This window comes from Pezoporus flaviventris, unplaced genomic scaffold (genome assembly GCF_033815535.1).
Source record: "Pezoporus flaviventris isolate CSIRO_AGI_PZ_B2104156 unplaced genomic scaffold, CSIRO_AGI_Pfla_v1 ptg000020l, whole genome shotgun sequence".
Classification (NCBI taxonomy): domain Eukaryota; kingdom Metazoa; phylum Chordata; class Aves; order Psittaciformes; family Psittacidae; genus Pezoporus; species Pezoporus flaviventris.
In genome coordinates this window covers 1,563,282-1,578,767 of record NW_026892568.1, presented here as the reverse complement: position 1 = coordinate 1,578,767, position 15,486 = coordinate 1,563,282, and the positions used below count along the sequence as shown (strand labels likewise).

General features: G+C 55.9%; 1 protein-coding gene across 3 annotated transcripts in view; it reads left to right on the top strand.

The window, feature by feature from the left end:
- ARSG (arylsulfatase G) overlaps nt 1-15,486 on the top strand; it is a 44,733-nt gene that overhangs the window by 20,048 nt on the left and 9,199 nt on the right. For 2 of the 3 annotated variants that reach the window (XM_061455269.1, XM_061455268.1), the window contains exons 7-12: nt 2,231-2,418; nt 2,959-3,039; nt 5,909-6,017; nt 10,418-10,538; nt 13,912-14,002; nt 14,279-15,484. In XM_061455269.1, coding sequence (XP_061311253.1) covers nt 2,231-2,418; nt 2,959-3,039; nt 5,909-6,017; nt 10,418-10,538; nt 13,912-14,002; nt 14,279-14,613 — 925 coding nt within the window. In that variant the 3' untranslated portion in view covers nt 14,614-15,484. Of the gene's footprint in view, nt 1-2,230; nt 2,419-2,958; nt 3,040-5,908; nt 6,018-10,417; nt 10,539-13,911; nt 14,003-14,278; nt 15,485-15,486 lie in introns of those variants that run through there. The other variant, XM_061455270.1, reaches the window with a different exon arrangement.

The window sequence follows — 15,486 nt, the reverse complement described above, 5'->3', positions numbered from 1 at the left end:
ATCCATCCATCCATCCATCCATCCATCCATCCATCCATCCATCCATCCTCCATCCCTCCATCTTTCAGTGATACAGGGCAAGGTGGCAGCAGGAGACTTCTGCTGAGTGATGAAGATGCCTCTGTGGATGGGGGATGCTGGCAGGGAAGCAGGCACTGAATGTGTACCCATGGCAGCAGGACCAGAACAGCACTAGAGGTGTTTAAATCTGCCCCATATGTGGGGTTTAATCCATTTTGAGGGTAAAGTGCTCTGGGATCTCTGTGCTTCAGGATCTGCCTTTCCCAAGGACACAATGAGCTCGGACAAGCCCTTCCCTAAGGAGCAAAGTGTCTCTTCTCAGAGACAAGGACCCGAAGCCCTGCTGATGGGTTGTGTAATTTTAATCCCTATTATCAGGGATTATGAGCTGTGACTTTGCAGAACGCCTCCCTGCAGCACCAGGAGGGGCAGAGCTTGCAGGCAGCCATGTCCAAGCCTATCCCGCTCCTGCATCCCAGGATAACACAGACCCAGAGAGCGACCAGGGCTGGGGTCCTGCAGGGGTGCTTGGGGAAAGGCTTTTTTAAATGGGACAGGGCAAGGAAATGGCTCCTTATAAGCCTTGGTCCTGTTTTGCACACACAATACCTCTAATTCATCCCTTTGGGTGTCAAGAATCAGCCACACAGTCAGGATTTGTGCCTGTAACAGGGCTGGAGGGTACCCAGGCACCAGTGGTCCCTCCTTCCATGCACACCTCCACCTCCATCCCTCCAGGTTGGGCGGATGCTCTCAGGCTGTGAAACCAAGTGCGTGAGCTCCGGGTTAATAGGAGCAACCTTTAAACTCCCAGCAGTATTTGGGGGTTATCTGCGTTCATGGAGAACAGGATTAAGCAGGTGCCTGCCTTTTCTCTCCGTCTCTTTGATGGCTTATTCCAGTTTCCCTCTGCCTGACTCATTCATTACAGGGCAACAAAAGACACGGGGCTTGTCATCTCGGTGTTATTTTAACGAGTCGTGTGCATGTTGGTGATGAGGTTTGGCTCCTCTCGGGATACTCACAGGGTGCAGTGGATGTGGGAGCAAAAGTCAGGGATGTTTGTTGGGAGTTATCAGTTAAATGTTTGCTTAAATTCAGGGAGAATTCTGAAACGTTGAGGCAGGAAGCAAACAGGATGTTCAGGTGAATGAGCAGTCGTGAGTCCCTCTGGATGCTGGAGCGGTGCTCCCGAAGGGAATGAGAACCAAGGGAAGCAGCTTTCCCTGCTCCAGGGTCTCTGGCATCCCTTGGGAAACAGGCATGCCACATCCCGTGGGAAATAGGCATGGCATATCCCATGGGAAATGGAAAGGAGACAGCAGTGATTTGCAAGGAGAGGGCATCAGCATCCCCTGAACCTCAGCATTCTGTATGGTGCTGTGGGGGGACACACAACTCTTCACAGGGCTCCAGCACCACTGGGGAAGGATGCAGCGGCTCCAGCAGGATGGGATTTACTTTTTCCACCCCAGGTGGGTGACGGGTAAAGGAAGGAAATGCCACAGCACACGTCGGAGGGGCCCCAAAAGCTTTCTGGAGGCAGCGATGGGGCGGCCGGAGCTGGGATCCGGCCCCTCCTGCCGCGCGTCATCCCACCCTTCCCCTCGGAGGTCCCTGAGGAAGAGCGGGCCTCGTTGGAGGAGATAAATATAGCTGTAAACAAGAAAACAGGACATGTCCTGGGATGATTGAAACGCAAACAGGCAGCAGGGCAGAACGTGCTGCGCTCCCTGTCCCGGGCTGTGCTCAGGGTCGGTGTGAGCATCCTTCTGCTGCTCATCCTCTGCTGAAACCACTGCGGCGGCCAAGTGCTTTCTGGGCAGGGGAAGGAAGGGCCAGAATGGACTCTGTGAGAGAGGGGAGGGAGGTGGGTGCACCGACATAGGGTATTTGCCTGGTGATTGATACAGAGATGGAGGAAGGGGAGAATCTATTCCAAATGGAAGGACAGTTGGCAACAGGGAGACAAGGGAGAGGTTTAAGAGGTCTATGCTCGCACTGGGCCAAGCATCCCCACTGCAAGGGGAGCAGGTACCCACAGGGTTTGCTTTTCCCCCTTGGGAGCTGCAGCAGAGGCTGGGGTGGCTGCAGTGCTCCCAGGAGGAAGAGCCACTTCTCTGTGTCCCCAGGCTTGTCATTGCCACCACTCTGGTGACCTCCTGCCTCTCCAGCCCATCTGAACATGCTCCCCTTTTCCCCCATGCAGTGACAGCGGACGCCCCTTCTTCCTCTACCTGGCACTAGCCCATATGCATGTCCCTTTGGGGGTCCCCCCTTCGCCCTTTGCCTCGGGCATCTACGGAGCCTCCCTGAGCGAGATGGATGCTCTGGTGGGACGGATAAAGCGGGTCGCTGACAGCCATGGGAAGGGGAACACACTCCTGTGGTTCACAGGTACAGCAGGAAACTGGGCTGCGGTGATGGGGGGCAATGCTGGGGTGTGTGTGCTTGGGTGGCAGGGGCAGGATGTGTTTGTCCCCTGCCTGGGGCCATCGCATTGCAGGGGGATGCTGTAGCCACTCAGCCGGGTCCCCATCCCGCCACCCCCTTGGGCTGCAGGGCTGGGCCTAATTAAACCACAAATCCTCATTCATTAAGAAGCCCAAATCCGCTCTGGCTGAGCAGCTCCTAATGAGGATGTCTCGCTCCTGCTCCTGACGACAGGAACCGCTCTGCTGCTCATTAACACCCAGAGCTGGTGGCAACCCTGTCCCCCCTCCCTATGCCCCAGCTCCACTCCAGCCCCTCACCTAGGGCTTGGGCAGCCCTGGCTCTTGAGAATGAACTGCTAGATAGGAAAGTAAATGAACCCATGGCATGGGAAAATCTCACAGGAAGTGGATGGAGTGTCACTCGTCCTCACCCATTCCCATTGCAGAGCTGTTTCCTCTCTGGTCCTGGTGTTGCTCATAGGGATGCTTCTTTCTCTTGCAGGTGACAATGGCCCTTGGGCACAGAAGTGTGAGCTGGCTGGACGCCTGGGGCCATTCATAGGGGCCTGGCAACAGCAGAGAGGTAACCTGGCAGTGTGGCTGGGGCTCCCTGTCCACATGGATGCTGCTCCACAAAACCCCTCATTGCCCAATACAGGAGCAGTTCAGCCCCTAGCCCTTCTTCTGACTGACACCCCAGAAGACATGCCAGATTGTCCTCAACACATGTATATTCTTATATATATGTTCTTGTCATTCAAGTAGTCAAGTTTTCCCCTAAAACTGCTTCTAGGGAGGCTCATACCCTTCAGTCCCTGTTAACCCAGAGCTTGAGGTGAGTGATTGCTGGTTTTGGAGCTGGGATGCTCTCACTGCCCAAGCACCAGGATCTCTCAGCCCCCTTCCCGCATCCCATCCTGGCTGCCCTCCAGTACCGCCAGCCTTTGCTTTCCTTTCTCTTCACCATTTTATTACTTCATATGTATATATAATATATATATATATATATATGCAGTTTTTCCCCTTGCCTTTCCTCCTCTTCCGGCCAAGCCATCTGCTCAGCGGGCTGGTCTCAGCCAGAGGCACGCATGAGTCAGGCGCTTCCCACTTTTGCTCGTGTTACGCAGTGTAAACGCGCGCCCGGCTCCGTTCCCCTCGGCTCGGGGTCAGCGGGGAGGGAGCCTCCTTCCTCCTCCGCTTCCTGACACCCAGGCGATGCAGCCGTGGCCACTTCCCTGGGCAGACGCAGCCGCCGCGCTGGATCCCATTCCCAGAACCTTTTTCCTTCAGCTGTTCCCGGGATGAAATCCTAACCTTAGGGGTTTTTTTTCCTTAGTAAACAAACCCTGCTGATGACCTGGGTTGCTCTTGAGCAACCAACAGTCACAAGCTGGAGCAGATGGTACAAGCAGTCCAGCGTTCAGGAACAAAGCTGGGAAAACATGGCCCTTTTCCAGCCTCTCGCTGCCCTGCGAGAGCCCCTTGGCTGTGGCTGGCAGGGCACTGGAGCTGGCTGTAAATACCAATGGGGAGGGATGGCTTCTGAAGTCCCTCTGGCTGTTGTATGGGTGTTTTGAAAGCCAGCTCCGTGTCAGTGCTGCTGCTGGTGGGTCTGACACTGCAACACCGTGTTGGGTGCTGGGGGATGCTCAGTCACTGCATCCCAAGGGGAAAAGCCCCCTGGAGAGCAGGCGAGGACGGGCTGCTCTGCATTCTATACGTTCCACATAGCTTATACATATCTCATAGCTTGGCGTTTCCTTTAGGGTCCAACCCAAATTCCAGGAATGTTTTGCATTGATTCCGAATGGTCACTGGAGCTGGGAGAGAGCAGCACGTCCCTGTGTGCTGCCCCTTGCTCTGGCTGGGAAGGTTCCCATAGCCCCCAGCCTATCCCAAAACCCCATCTCCCACCTTAGGGACAAAATGCCAGGTAAGGGGGTGCCGGAATGGAGAAGTTTTGGGGGATGTGGTGCTCTGTGTGTTTTGAGGCAGGTTTGGGAGGGTCCAGACGTGGTGTCCCTGCACTGAGGACTTGTGGGAGCAGGACCAGGACCAGGGCTTTCATCCAGCACGGGAATGCTCAGTTCAGCTTTCAATACAGCTGTCTTGCAATGAGGTATTTAATGTACGTGCAGAGATGGGGACTGATATTAACTGCTGTAATTGCTATAACTTCCTGTGGTGTCTGAAGGCAGGGGAGGCACCTCACTCGCTTAAGCCACACGTGGTGCATGTTAGAAGCTCTATTACATTTCCAGTAGCCGCAAGAAATCCCGGTGCTGGCTGTGTCCCACTGCTCCAGGCCCAAAAGAGATGTTCATTAGGGTTAGAACACCTAAAGTCTGGGTGAGGAATGGGAAAGATTGGGATGTGCAGCAGGACGGGCAGCAGCGTCAGGAAGCTTTTCCCTGGACTATTCCCAGCGCTGCTGGCACCGCAGCATCGATGCTCTAGGAACATCAGCGCGGGAGTGCGAGATCAGCCCAGGTGCCCATAGCACCAGGCAGTGACTCCTAAGGAGGCCCGGCCAGGCTGGGAATGGGCACAGGGACACAGAGGAGCAAAGGGACGTCGTCGCCTCTCTCTTGGCTCTGCCCGGAGGAAATGGCTTTGGGCGCGCGCCGTTGCCATGTGCACGCTGAAAGGCGGGAGGACAAAGGCTCTGCCTGGGAAGTTTGCTCCGTGAATCGGGTTGGGATGTTCTGTTTGCCCCATTCCCAGCCCCTTCCCCCCGCAACTGCCTGGGGCCCTTTGGGCTATGGCCAAAGCAGAGGCTCTCTGGCACCCTTACACCAGTTTGGGTGGTCAGTACTCCTATTTCAATGCTCAGCATCCTCGTTTTCTTGCTCGGTTCCCCCATTTCATTGCTCAGCATCTCAATGGAGGAAAGCACTGGGCAGCTTCCCCATGCCATACATCTCAAACCCAAGGGCAGAGCAGTTTTGGGTGATGACGGGGAAACAACAGGGTGATTAACCCTCAGCAGGATAGTGGTTTTAATGAAGCAGGTTTCCAGCAGGCTGGGGGGGCTGTTGGTGCTCTACCACACAGAGGGCACCTACAAGAGCTGTTGAATCCCCTGGCATAAACTGCTCCATATTCCCACCTGACACTGGAAGTGGATGGAAATGTGGCTGCCATGTCAGTTGGCTGCATTTCTCATCACTACTGGACAAACACAAAGCATACCAAAGCGGGCCCCCTTTCCTTTCCCTTTCCCTATTTCCTATTCCTATTTCTTATATTCCTTTTTCCTTTCCCTTTCCCTATTTACAGGGAGAACCCTGTAACTCCTCTCCCTCCCCTCACCCTCTACGGCGAAATCTTCCTCCTTTGGGGTCATTTACTCCATCTCTGCCTCAGAGTAGCTCCTTTCCCAGGGAAGCTCCTGGGTTTTCCCATCACCTCCTGAGTAACAGGATGCTGAGCGCTGCCCTTTTCTCTTGCAGGTGGGAGCTCAGCAAAGCAAACAACCTGGGAAGGAGGGCACCGCGTCCCAGCACTGGTGTATTGGCCTGGCCACGTCCCTGCCAAGCGGACGAGCCGTGCCCTGCTCAGGTAAGAGCCCCATTGGGAAGGTCCCCACACCGGGACCTAGGTGATGACCTGGATTTTGGCTGCATCAGCTGCTTGTGCTGGTTACTGCCAGCCTTGTGCCAGGCTCTGTGCTTTTGTCCTCTCGCAAGCCTGTAAGACTTTAATGCTTCAGCAAAGAGTTGAAAGAGCTTTTTGTGCGGCCGTGGATTGGCGTTGGGCTCCCGGTGCCTCCCGGCCACGGTGGCCGAGTGCCTCCCGATAATTAAAAGATGACGATGTTCCCTCTCCCCACCAAGAAGCAGGCTCAGGCTTTGTGGTTTGTGAATGACTTTATGTGGAGGAGGGTGCGGTTGTGGGAAAGGCTGGATGGAGCAATGGAGCTTGCAGTCAGTGCAGGATGCGGCAGGGATGGGAGCAGAGGGGAAGGGATGCAGCCTCCTGCTCCTGGCCTCCCTGGAATGGATGGCATAGAGGGGCCATTAATGCAGCTGTGTTGCACCTCTGCATGCAGCAATTTGCCCCTCTTCCTGCACCAATTGCATCATTCCCTTGCAGCACTTCTATCCCTCTTTACAGCCCTCCCTTGCAGCAAATGCAGTGGGAATGGGGGGGCACAGCTAGAGGCAGTGTGGGGCGACGCTTTGTGCCCTTTTGGCTCTTGGAGCAGCAAAGGTGGAGATCAGGATGGTGGGGCCAAGGATTGATGGATGTTGGGAAAGAGTGTTCCAGCTGCTGGGAGCTGGTCCTGACTGGTGGCCCCTGGAGCCGTTGGGTGTTTCTAAGGTCCATGAGATAAGCTGGAGCCATTTACTCCTTATATGGCCTGAGGGCAGCTCTGGGAGATGGGGTTTTGCAAGTGGGGGAAGGTTGGATCATAAGCTGAGGTCTGGTGGAGGGGATGGGGAGCTCACAGCACCCATTGGGTGTCACCTCCAAACCCTTCCGTGGTGGGTGGTGAATTGACCTCTGGAACATGGGGCAGAGCTGCCAACCCGCTTGGACAGTGCAGAACCAGTGCCTGTCCCCATCCCCTGTCCCAAAAAGCCTCTTGCAGCCGTGCATCAAGCCCAGCCATTCCCTTTATCTCCTCACCCTTATCTCCTGCATTTCCCAGCTCCAGCCCCGCAGGTTGGACAGCTGGAATCCATAAACCTGCTGCAGCACGGGCTGTGCTGCACGTTGGGTGCTTGGAAAGTGGCTCTGTAGCTCCCCAGGAGTCACAGTGCACCCAGTGTCCTCCATGGCACAGCATTGCCATGGGGCCATGCCCAGGTGGTGCAAGATGATGCCAGCTCCTGTTTGGGAAGCAGCCTGGGAGCACGAGCGATGGCTCCTGCTCAGAAAGTTGTCACCATTGTGGTCCCAACCATGGCTTGAATTCTTGGACAGGGAATGCAGAGGGACATGGAGGGATCATAGAATCAGAGTGGTTTGGGTTAGAGGGACCTTAAAGCTCATCCAGCTCCAACCCTTGCCACGGGCAGGGACACCTTCCACTAGAGCAGCTTGCTCCAAGCCCCTGTGTCCAACCTGGCCTTGAACACTGCCAGGGATGGGGCAGCCACAGCTTCTCTGGGCACCCTGTGCCAGCGCCTCAGCACCCTCACAGGGAAGAGCTTCTGCCTCAGAGCTCATCTCGGTCTCCCCTCTGGCAGGTTAAAGCCATTCCCCTTGGCCTGTCCCTACAGGCCCTTGTCCAAAGCCCCTCTCCAGGTTTCCTATAGCCCCTTTAGGCACTCAGAGCTGCTCTAAGGTCTCCCTGGGGCTGAACAAGCCCAACTGTCTGAGGGATGTGAAGGGCAGGGACTGCTCAGTGCTCATAGCATGCCAAGGCATGTGGCTTTCCTCTGCTCTTAGGCACCCCTCAAAGAACAAGCATGTGAAATAGGGCGGTTGGAGACTCATCCCTCCAGCTGATGGAAGACCAAGAACCTGGGATAAAGGGAATAAAATCAGTGCACAGACACAGCTGGGAGACCTCCGCATGCTAGGAGGGACCTCTGTGTGGTGGGGTCCCTCGGGAAGGGCAGGATCTGGGCTAGGGCAGGCGTTAACTCCCTGCAGGAGCCTCCTTCTGCCCCTGAGGTTATGAAAACGCTGACACCGGGTCTGGAGAAGCGCCTGGCCAGGGCTGTGCCTCTCCCAGCATCGCTTTGGTACAGGGAGCGGAGGGGTGAGTGCGGGTGAGCGTGCCCTGGGGCCAGCACTGATGCAATGCCCTGGACCTGCACCTGCACGCTGGTTTCTGCAGGGAACTGCCTCGTCAGCCCTTTGAAATCACGGTTAATTGTCGGAGCCGCGCTGCTGCCCTTCCCTGTCCCGACCCAAAGTAGGGCATGGAAGAAATAGGTCAGTGGGGTGGTGGAGGAGCGAATTGCACCAGCGTGGCTGGGCAGGTTGGGCAGGCGGGGATGTGTGTGGGCACTGCTGGTTCAGCTGCCTGCTGCTGCCTGCTGCTGCCTGCAGCTCCTCACTGCCGGGCAGGGCAGCGTTAGTGCCAGGGATGCTCATCCCAGCTCAGCCCTCGGGCAGTGGGCAGGGAGCTGCCTGTCCCTGGCTGCTCCCAAACCCTTTTCCCTCCATGCTCAGGGTTGTAGCAGAATCGGAGTGAGATTTAAGCCTTTCTTGGCCAGGGCAGGGGTTGGCAGCGTGGCTTCCCCTCTTCCTGCACACACGGCTTCAGGATGTGCCTTCTGCTGGAGTGTTTGATGCTGACTTTGACCAAAATCTGATCTTTTTCATGCCTCTTCCCATTGGTTCTATCTGCCCATGGCCAGGGGGATCTTCACCCACGATTGCTCGTAATTATGTTCTCCCACCTCTGTTTCTAGCAGTCCCACCCCATGGGTTGAGGCTCCTTGGTCCGCACGCACCATGCCGAGGGCCAGATGCTGATGGTGCTGAGCACCCTGGGGCCAGCACACGCTGACCATGGCCTGCCCTAGTCTGTCATTTGGGTGTCCCTGGGCTGACCTCGGCGAGGTGCTGGCTGGGATGTGCCCTGCCTTGGGCCCAGCAGGGAGCCAGAATTCCTTCGGCTCCGCGAGCGCCGTACCGGGGCTGCCGCTCTGCAGTGTTTGTGCTTATTGTTCTCTCCGTCTCTTAGCAGCTAAATGGAAACTCATTGAATGGGGGCCCTTATCCCAAGTTCTTTCCTCTCTCTGCTCACGGAGGCACCAGCGCACACCGGGCAGGACAAATGCAGTGGCAGGACCACAGCAGCACCCTGAGGTCCCCAAGTTGAGGGATCTGGGGCTTTCACACCCTCCAGCTACTGGGGCAAGCAACAGACACCCCCCCTCCCCGAGCTGCTGGCACGAGGGGTTTGCAGCCAAAGGGATACAGGCTGAGTCCCCGTTGGATGCTCAGCAGAGGGATTAGGGCTGCATCACTGTTGGATGCTCAGCACCAGCTCATCATCCCCCTGCCATGGGGATGGCAGTGCTGGGATGTGGCACTTGGCCATGCTGATGTGCCCTGGCCCATCGGACACCCCTGGTGTGTGTGGCTTTGCTTTAGAGGTGTGGAGTCACCCTGTGTCTATGAGAGGGAGGGATGTGCTCATGCGGTGGTGATGAGATGGACACTTGCACATCACAGCAGGATGGGGCCGAGGGTCGGACATGGGGGGCTGTGAGCATCCTGTCCCACCACAGCAATGACTGCGCTCAACCTCCGTGCCATGGGGATGTGCAGGATAGTGAGGAATTGCCACATCCAGGCTCCATCCCCAGAGCCACACGCAGCAGGTGGGAAAGCAGAGACTGTCCCTCTGCATCCCCTTGGAGCCAGAGGGATACAGCATCACCCACTCCTTCCCTGCATCCCTCCATATCGGGAAGCGACCGATGCTGAGCCCTGAGTGCTGGATTTGTGACTGAGGCCCCTGACGAACCGGGGAGGTGAAAATGCTGACGGGTGCACACAGAACAGCACCGCTCTCATGTCCCACCCTGCCTCCTCGGCTCGTGCAGAAGCGAGACTGCATGCTCGAGCGCATTTAACTGGGACATGGGATCTGCTGCCATTGGCATCAAAAGTCCCTGTGCCAGTGCTTTCTCCGGAGGATGACCCCACTGCTGTCCCATAGGGACACAGGGGGGGATATGGGGACAAGGAGGGGCTGCTCCTGCCCTGTGGGTGTGGGATTTGCTGGGCACAGGGAGCAGCAGATCCTGGCTGAACCCGCAGCACCTGGCGAGCAGCTGGCGCGGGGCGGGAGGTGAGTGATGTGAGTGCTGCCAGGGCCCAGCGCTGCTCGGAGCCGGGTTTAACCTCTTCTGCTCTTGGGATGGGTGCTGAGAAGCTGCTTCCCCCCAGAGCACTCCCTTACTACAGTGCATTGAGTGCCATGGGGTGGGTTGGGAGGATGCTGTGGGGATCTTTGGTCCTTGCTCTGATGGTGCCCCCTCTTTCCGCAGCGCTCTGGACATCTTCCCCACGCTGGTGGCTCTGGCTGGGGCGGCCCTTCCCCCGGACAGGCGCTTTGATGGCTTGGATGTGTCTCCGGTGCTCTTTGGGTGGTCGGATGTGGGGCACAAGGTAAGGCAGAGACACCCCATAGTGCCATCCCACTCCTGACAATAGATCCCATCACCTCTGAGCTCACATGGGGATGGAAAGGTGATGTGCTGGGTCATGGGAGCATCATCCCCTTGGCTTGGAGGAGGAGGATGGCCAGACACAGGCAAGTGGGGTACCAAGGCTCAGGGTACCAGGGTAAAAGGGCTTTTGGATTAATCAAGATTTATGCTTTGCTCATAAACCTGGAGTTACAGGTAAGAACAACAGCTGACTGCCTGCCTGTGCCTGCTGTCCCAGGGCTGCCATCCCGGGGGATGCTTGGGCTTGCCTTCACCCAGCAGGTGAATCTATGGGAAAGAGAAGATTCCAGGGGCTCAGACCTGGTTGTGTCCACTTTATTTGTCACATTTTATGTGCGTATAAGGAAGTCCTCCTTCTCCCAGCTCCTTGTTATCACTGATGTTGAAGCGGGGCAGCACACCCTGTACCCTGCTGCTCTGTCCATACAATAGGAGCTGCTGACAGTTTGCAGAACAAGCGGTGATGCTCTTGTCAGGGTGGCACAGGATTGGTGCAGAACCAAAGGAAAAAGGGTAAAAAAAGCAGTGACTTTAATAGCAGCCCCATAGATAAAGCCTGAGTTTGCTTTTCAAGTCCACCCTCCTGCGAGCACCACGAGCCAGCTCCCAACGGGGGTCCTGGATTTGCTTTCTGTGTCCATCAGGGGTTTGGTATTTGCTTCGTATTTATGGAACCCTCCGATGAACCGTGAGGGAAAGCGGGGAAGCGGATGGGATACGGCCAGCAGGCTCTGCTGTGCTCCTCACCATTAACTCTCTTCTGCTGCGGATGTGGTGCTGGAATGGGGTTTGCTGGGAATGATGGTTTGCTGGGAGCAATGGTTTGCTGGGTGTCAGGACAAAGGGATACGAGCCCGTGCAAGCCATTCCATTGTGTTTCAGACCAAGGAATGAAGTCCTGAGCTGGGATGCACCACCCTGGCTTCCTCAGCATCACCCCAGCCTGGCACTCTTTGGGGTGATTTATGCTGCAATCAGGGGTGAATTAACCCCTGTGGAGCTGGGAGCCACTGGGCACAGCAGGGTTGTTCCTGCCCATCCCGGCAGCATGAGCAGGGCATGGATCCAGAGATGGGGTGACCTTGGGGGACACACACAGAGCACCCACTGGCTCCATCTCCATGTAGTGTTGGGCAACAAGCGCTTGTCCCTACTTCCTCCCCTCTTGGCTTTCATCTCCTGCTTGCAAGCACTAGTAGCAGCCCCCCTCTTTGGTGTAACAGGGTTTTCCTTGTCACAGATCCTCCCCAGAGCAATTCCTGTGCTCATCCTACCCCCCAACAGCCTCTTCCCTAACTGGGATCTCTTGGGATAAACCAGTGTAACCCTGCTCAGTGTCCCTGCTCGCTCTGCACCAGTGCAGCCTGTGATGGGGCTGGGGTGACACCGAGGTCCTGTCCTGAGCGAGGCTGTTTGCAGTGAAAACAAACACATCCCAGAACGTGTCAAGGGTACGAGTGTCACACAAATAAGCTCTTTCCATGAGCTTCATGGCAGAGGGGGGTGTGCAAACAGCCCAGAGCCCAGACAGGGGTTTTCTGGGGAGAAAAGGCCTTTTTCTCCCTTTCCTATGTTTCTGTTAAAATAACAAAGTCAGGGATCAATAGAGGTGTTGCAGACCTGGGAATGTTCCTTGAAAGGGCTCAATCGAAAGCAGCTCCTTAATGATGCTGTAAATTAGAATAGATTTTCTTAGCATGGGGCTTTGTGAGGCAGGTTTAGGAACGTGCGTGGTGGTGGTGAAGATTTGAGTGCCTTTACACCGAGATGGCGGCGTCCCAGCTGTGCTGCTAAAGGTGTGGGCACAGCTTTAGGGCTGGAAGCAGGATTGGTTCAGTTCCTGGTACCTTCATGGGCCCTTAGTATTTGCTGGTTGCTGCTTTGGAGCCATTTTATTCCAACACAGCGTCAGTGTGAGGGGATTCTGTAGCAGGGGTTCCCCTTGCAGCTTGCACTCCTCCACTTTACAGCCTTCATTTTTAACCCTAAAACATGATTTTTAAACCAAATTCTAGGTGACCTTTTGGTTAATTTACCTGCAATGGAGGGTGATGAAGGAAGCAGAAAGCATTTGGAAATCATCCCGCATCCTGAATCCTGGCATTTTTGGGGGAGGTACCAACCAGCCCCCAAGGCGATAGCACAAGGGGCGGTGGATTTAAACTTGAAGAGGGGAAGTTCAGGTTGGATATAAGGCAGAAGCTCTTCCCTGTGAGGGTGCTGAGATGCTGGCACAGGGTGCCCAGAGAAACTGTGGTTGCCCCATCGCTGGCAGTGTTCAAGGACAGAGCCTTGGGTGACATGGTCTAGCGTGAGGTGTCCCTGCCCATGGCAGGGGTTGGAACTGGCTGAGCTTTAAGGTCCTTTCCAACCCAACCCATTCCATGATGCTGTGGACGTGCCGGGCACCTGCTAAGGCATCAGTGCAGGACGAGCGCTGCTCCTGAGCTTGGCCCCTCCATCTGCAGCAGCTGGTTCTCATTTTTAGCACAGTGGAAATTTCTTGAATCACTTTTAAGCTCAATTCCCAGGGAGGAAACCTCGAGTGACTCAGCCCTCGGTGAAGCCATTGGCTCCGCAGCAGATCCTATCTGATGGAGGAGCCTGCCGCACCATCCAGCTCACTTGTCTTCCCACTGCCCTGTGCCAAAGCCGTCGTCCTGCACGGATCAAGTGTCCTAAATACCGAAAGGGAGGGATTTGACCCACCCTTCCCTTCTTCTTCCCTTCCTCCTCAGCCCCATTCCCTGTTGTTAGGGAAGGGAGCGCTCGCACAGCGGGCTGAGTCAGTGGTGGGATGCTGGACCGGGAGCGATGTTCCAGCACCTCACCTACCCATCGCATGAGCTCACCCTCAGCTTGGGGCTTGCTGCTGGCCCCAGGCAGGGATCTGGCTCCCTTAGATGTCCCTGCCATTAACTGAGCTGTGAGCACTGAGGAGATGGGTGTCTCCTCGGCATGGGGCAGTGGTGGTGACACAGGGAACATCCCGGCTCCAAAATGCTCTGTCCTGCTCTGCTGAAAGCTCCCACACCTTTGTGATCACTTTATTGCAGCGGAATTGGTCTGGGGAGGTGAATTCAGAGGGTCCTGTGTGCAGGGACAGGTTGGCACAGGGAGATGCTGCTGTTTCCCAGTGCCCTTCTGCTGTTCCCCCTCCCTCCAACAACCGAATCTCAGTTGGTTGCTCACAATCCAGGGGTTAAATGGTGTTTAAATATGTGCATGGATGGGATGTGGTGTGTCTGGGTCTCACAGAGCAGTTTTCACTCTGCAAAGAGCTGATGGGCCCTTTTCTGTTCTTCCTGCAGGTTCTGCTCCATCCCAACAGCGGGGCAGGTGGGAAGGATGGTGGGATAGAGGCACTGCGGCTGGCTCAGTACAAGGCCTTTTACACCACAGGTACCGGGGCCTTTTATTGATTGGTTCCTTGCAGATACAGGTGAAAACCAACTCAGGTTAATTCAAGAGCAAACCCAGCGAGGAGTAAATATGCATTCACCTGTGCCCGCACGATGGCTTTGCAGCCTCAGGAGCACGCCTGGACTAGCAGCAGGACCCAGGCTCCCAAAGCTGGCCATGGTGGGATTGGGCCATCATAGATGGATGAGGAGCACCAAGGTGATTGATCCCTGGGCAGTGGGGACTCAGTGTGTTTTCCTCTCACTTCCTCCCTAGGAGGAGCAATGGCTTGCGATGGGAGCATTGGGCCGGCTGAGCATCACCAGCCACCCCTCATTTTCAATCTGGATCATGATATCCAGGAGCAGGAGCCTTTGGACGTGGCATCCAGAGAGTACGAGGAGGTGCTGCCTGCCATCAGCAGGGCTTACACCCAGGCTCTGGAGGACATTGCAACCGACAACGTCTCCGTTGCAGATTACTCCAAAGACCCCGCTGTGAGTCCGTGCTGTGACCCGCAGCACGTGGCCTGTCGGTGCCACGCACCCGGAGCTCACACAGCCGTGCTGGACCATGGCATGGAGAGAACAACGCGACTGGTGTGTCTCTGAGTGAGTGAGTGCTCCGGGTGCTCCTTTCCTGAGCCTGGTTTCTGTGATCAGGAATGTCATGGCTCCAGGCTGGAGGTTGGCCACTGAGAGGGATGAGGCTGCGGTCCCCTTTGCTCCATGCGATGAAGCAGGGAGGTGAGTTGTGGCTCTGTGTGAGCACACAGAGCAGCCCTCTCACCCCATGGGATAGGGCACTGCTGTACCTGGTGGCTCTGGGCATATGGACAGAGATAGGCTTTTTTGTGAGGCTCTTTAGCTGAGGAAGAGCCAGGTCTTGGATTAGAACTCCCTTCTGGGAGAGCTGGCTTTAGGACAGAATTCCTCTGGGAAATGCACTTGGCTTTCCTCCAGAATGGACCTTACAGGACCTTACTGGTGGGAGCACAACGTTCTCTCCCTTATGGTGCTGAGACCCTCAAGTCCATTGGCTTAAGAGAGAAAATTCCTGGCAGGCACAAGGCATGCTCTAGGAAACAGCACCTACCCCAAGTGAGGTTCATTAATGCGGGTATCTTAAAGACCCAAGTGTAACAAAGAGAGGGTCCTGGGCTCCCCTTAGTGCCACCCTCCTCATGGGCAATGCCAGGGGTGCAGGTGGGGGAAGCAGCTCTTACAGGGCCATTCTGGGCAGATGCAAAGGCAACCTCAAAGGTGCAGCTGAAACCTAAGAACCCACTGGGACTGCCCAGCAGCTGAGAGAGGGTTTTCGGCAGCAATTTTTGGCTCTGATTTACATACCCAGATCTCTCTTTGGACAAGCCATGGACTGGTGTGGACTGGGCTTGGTGCAGGAGCTGCATCAATCACCAGCCCCCCAAACCCACTCACAGCATTAATCAAGACTGACATCTTTAGGGCCCCACAAAGAACAGC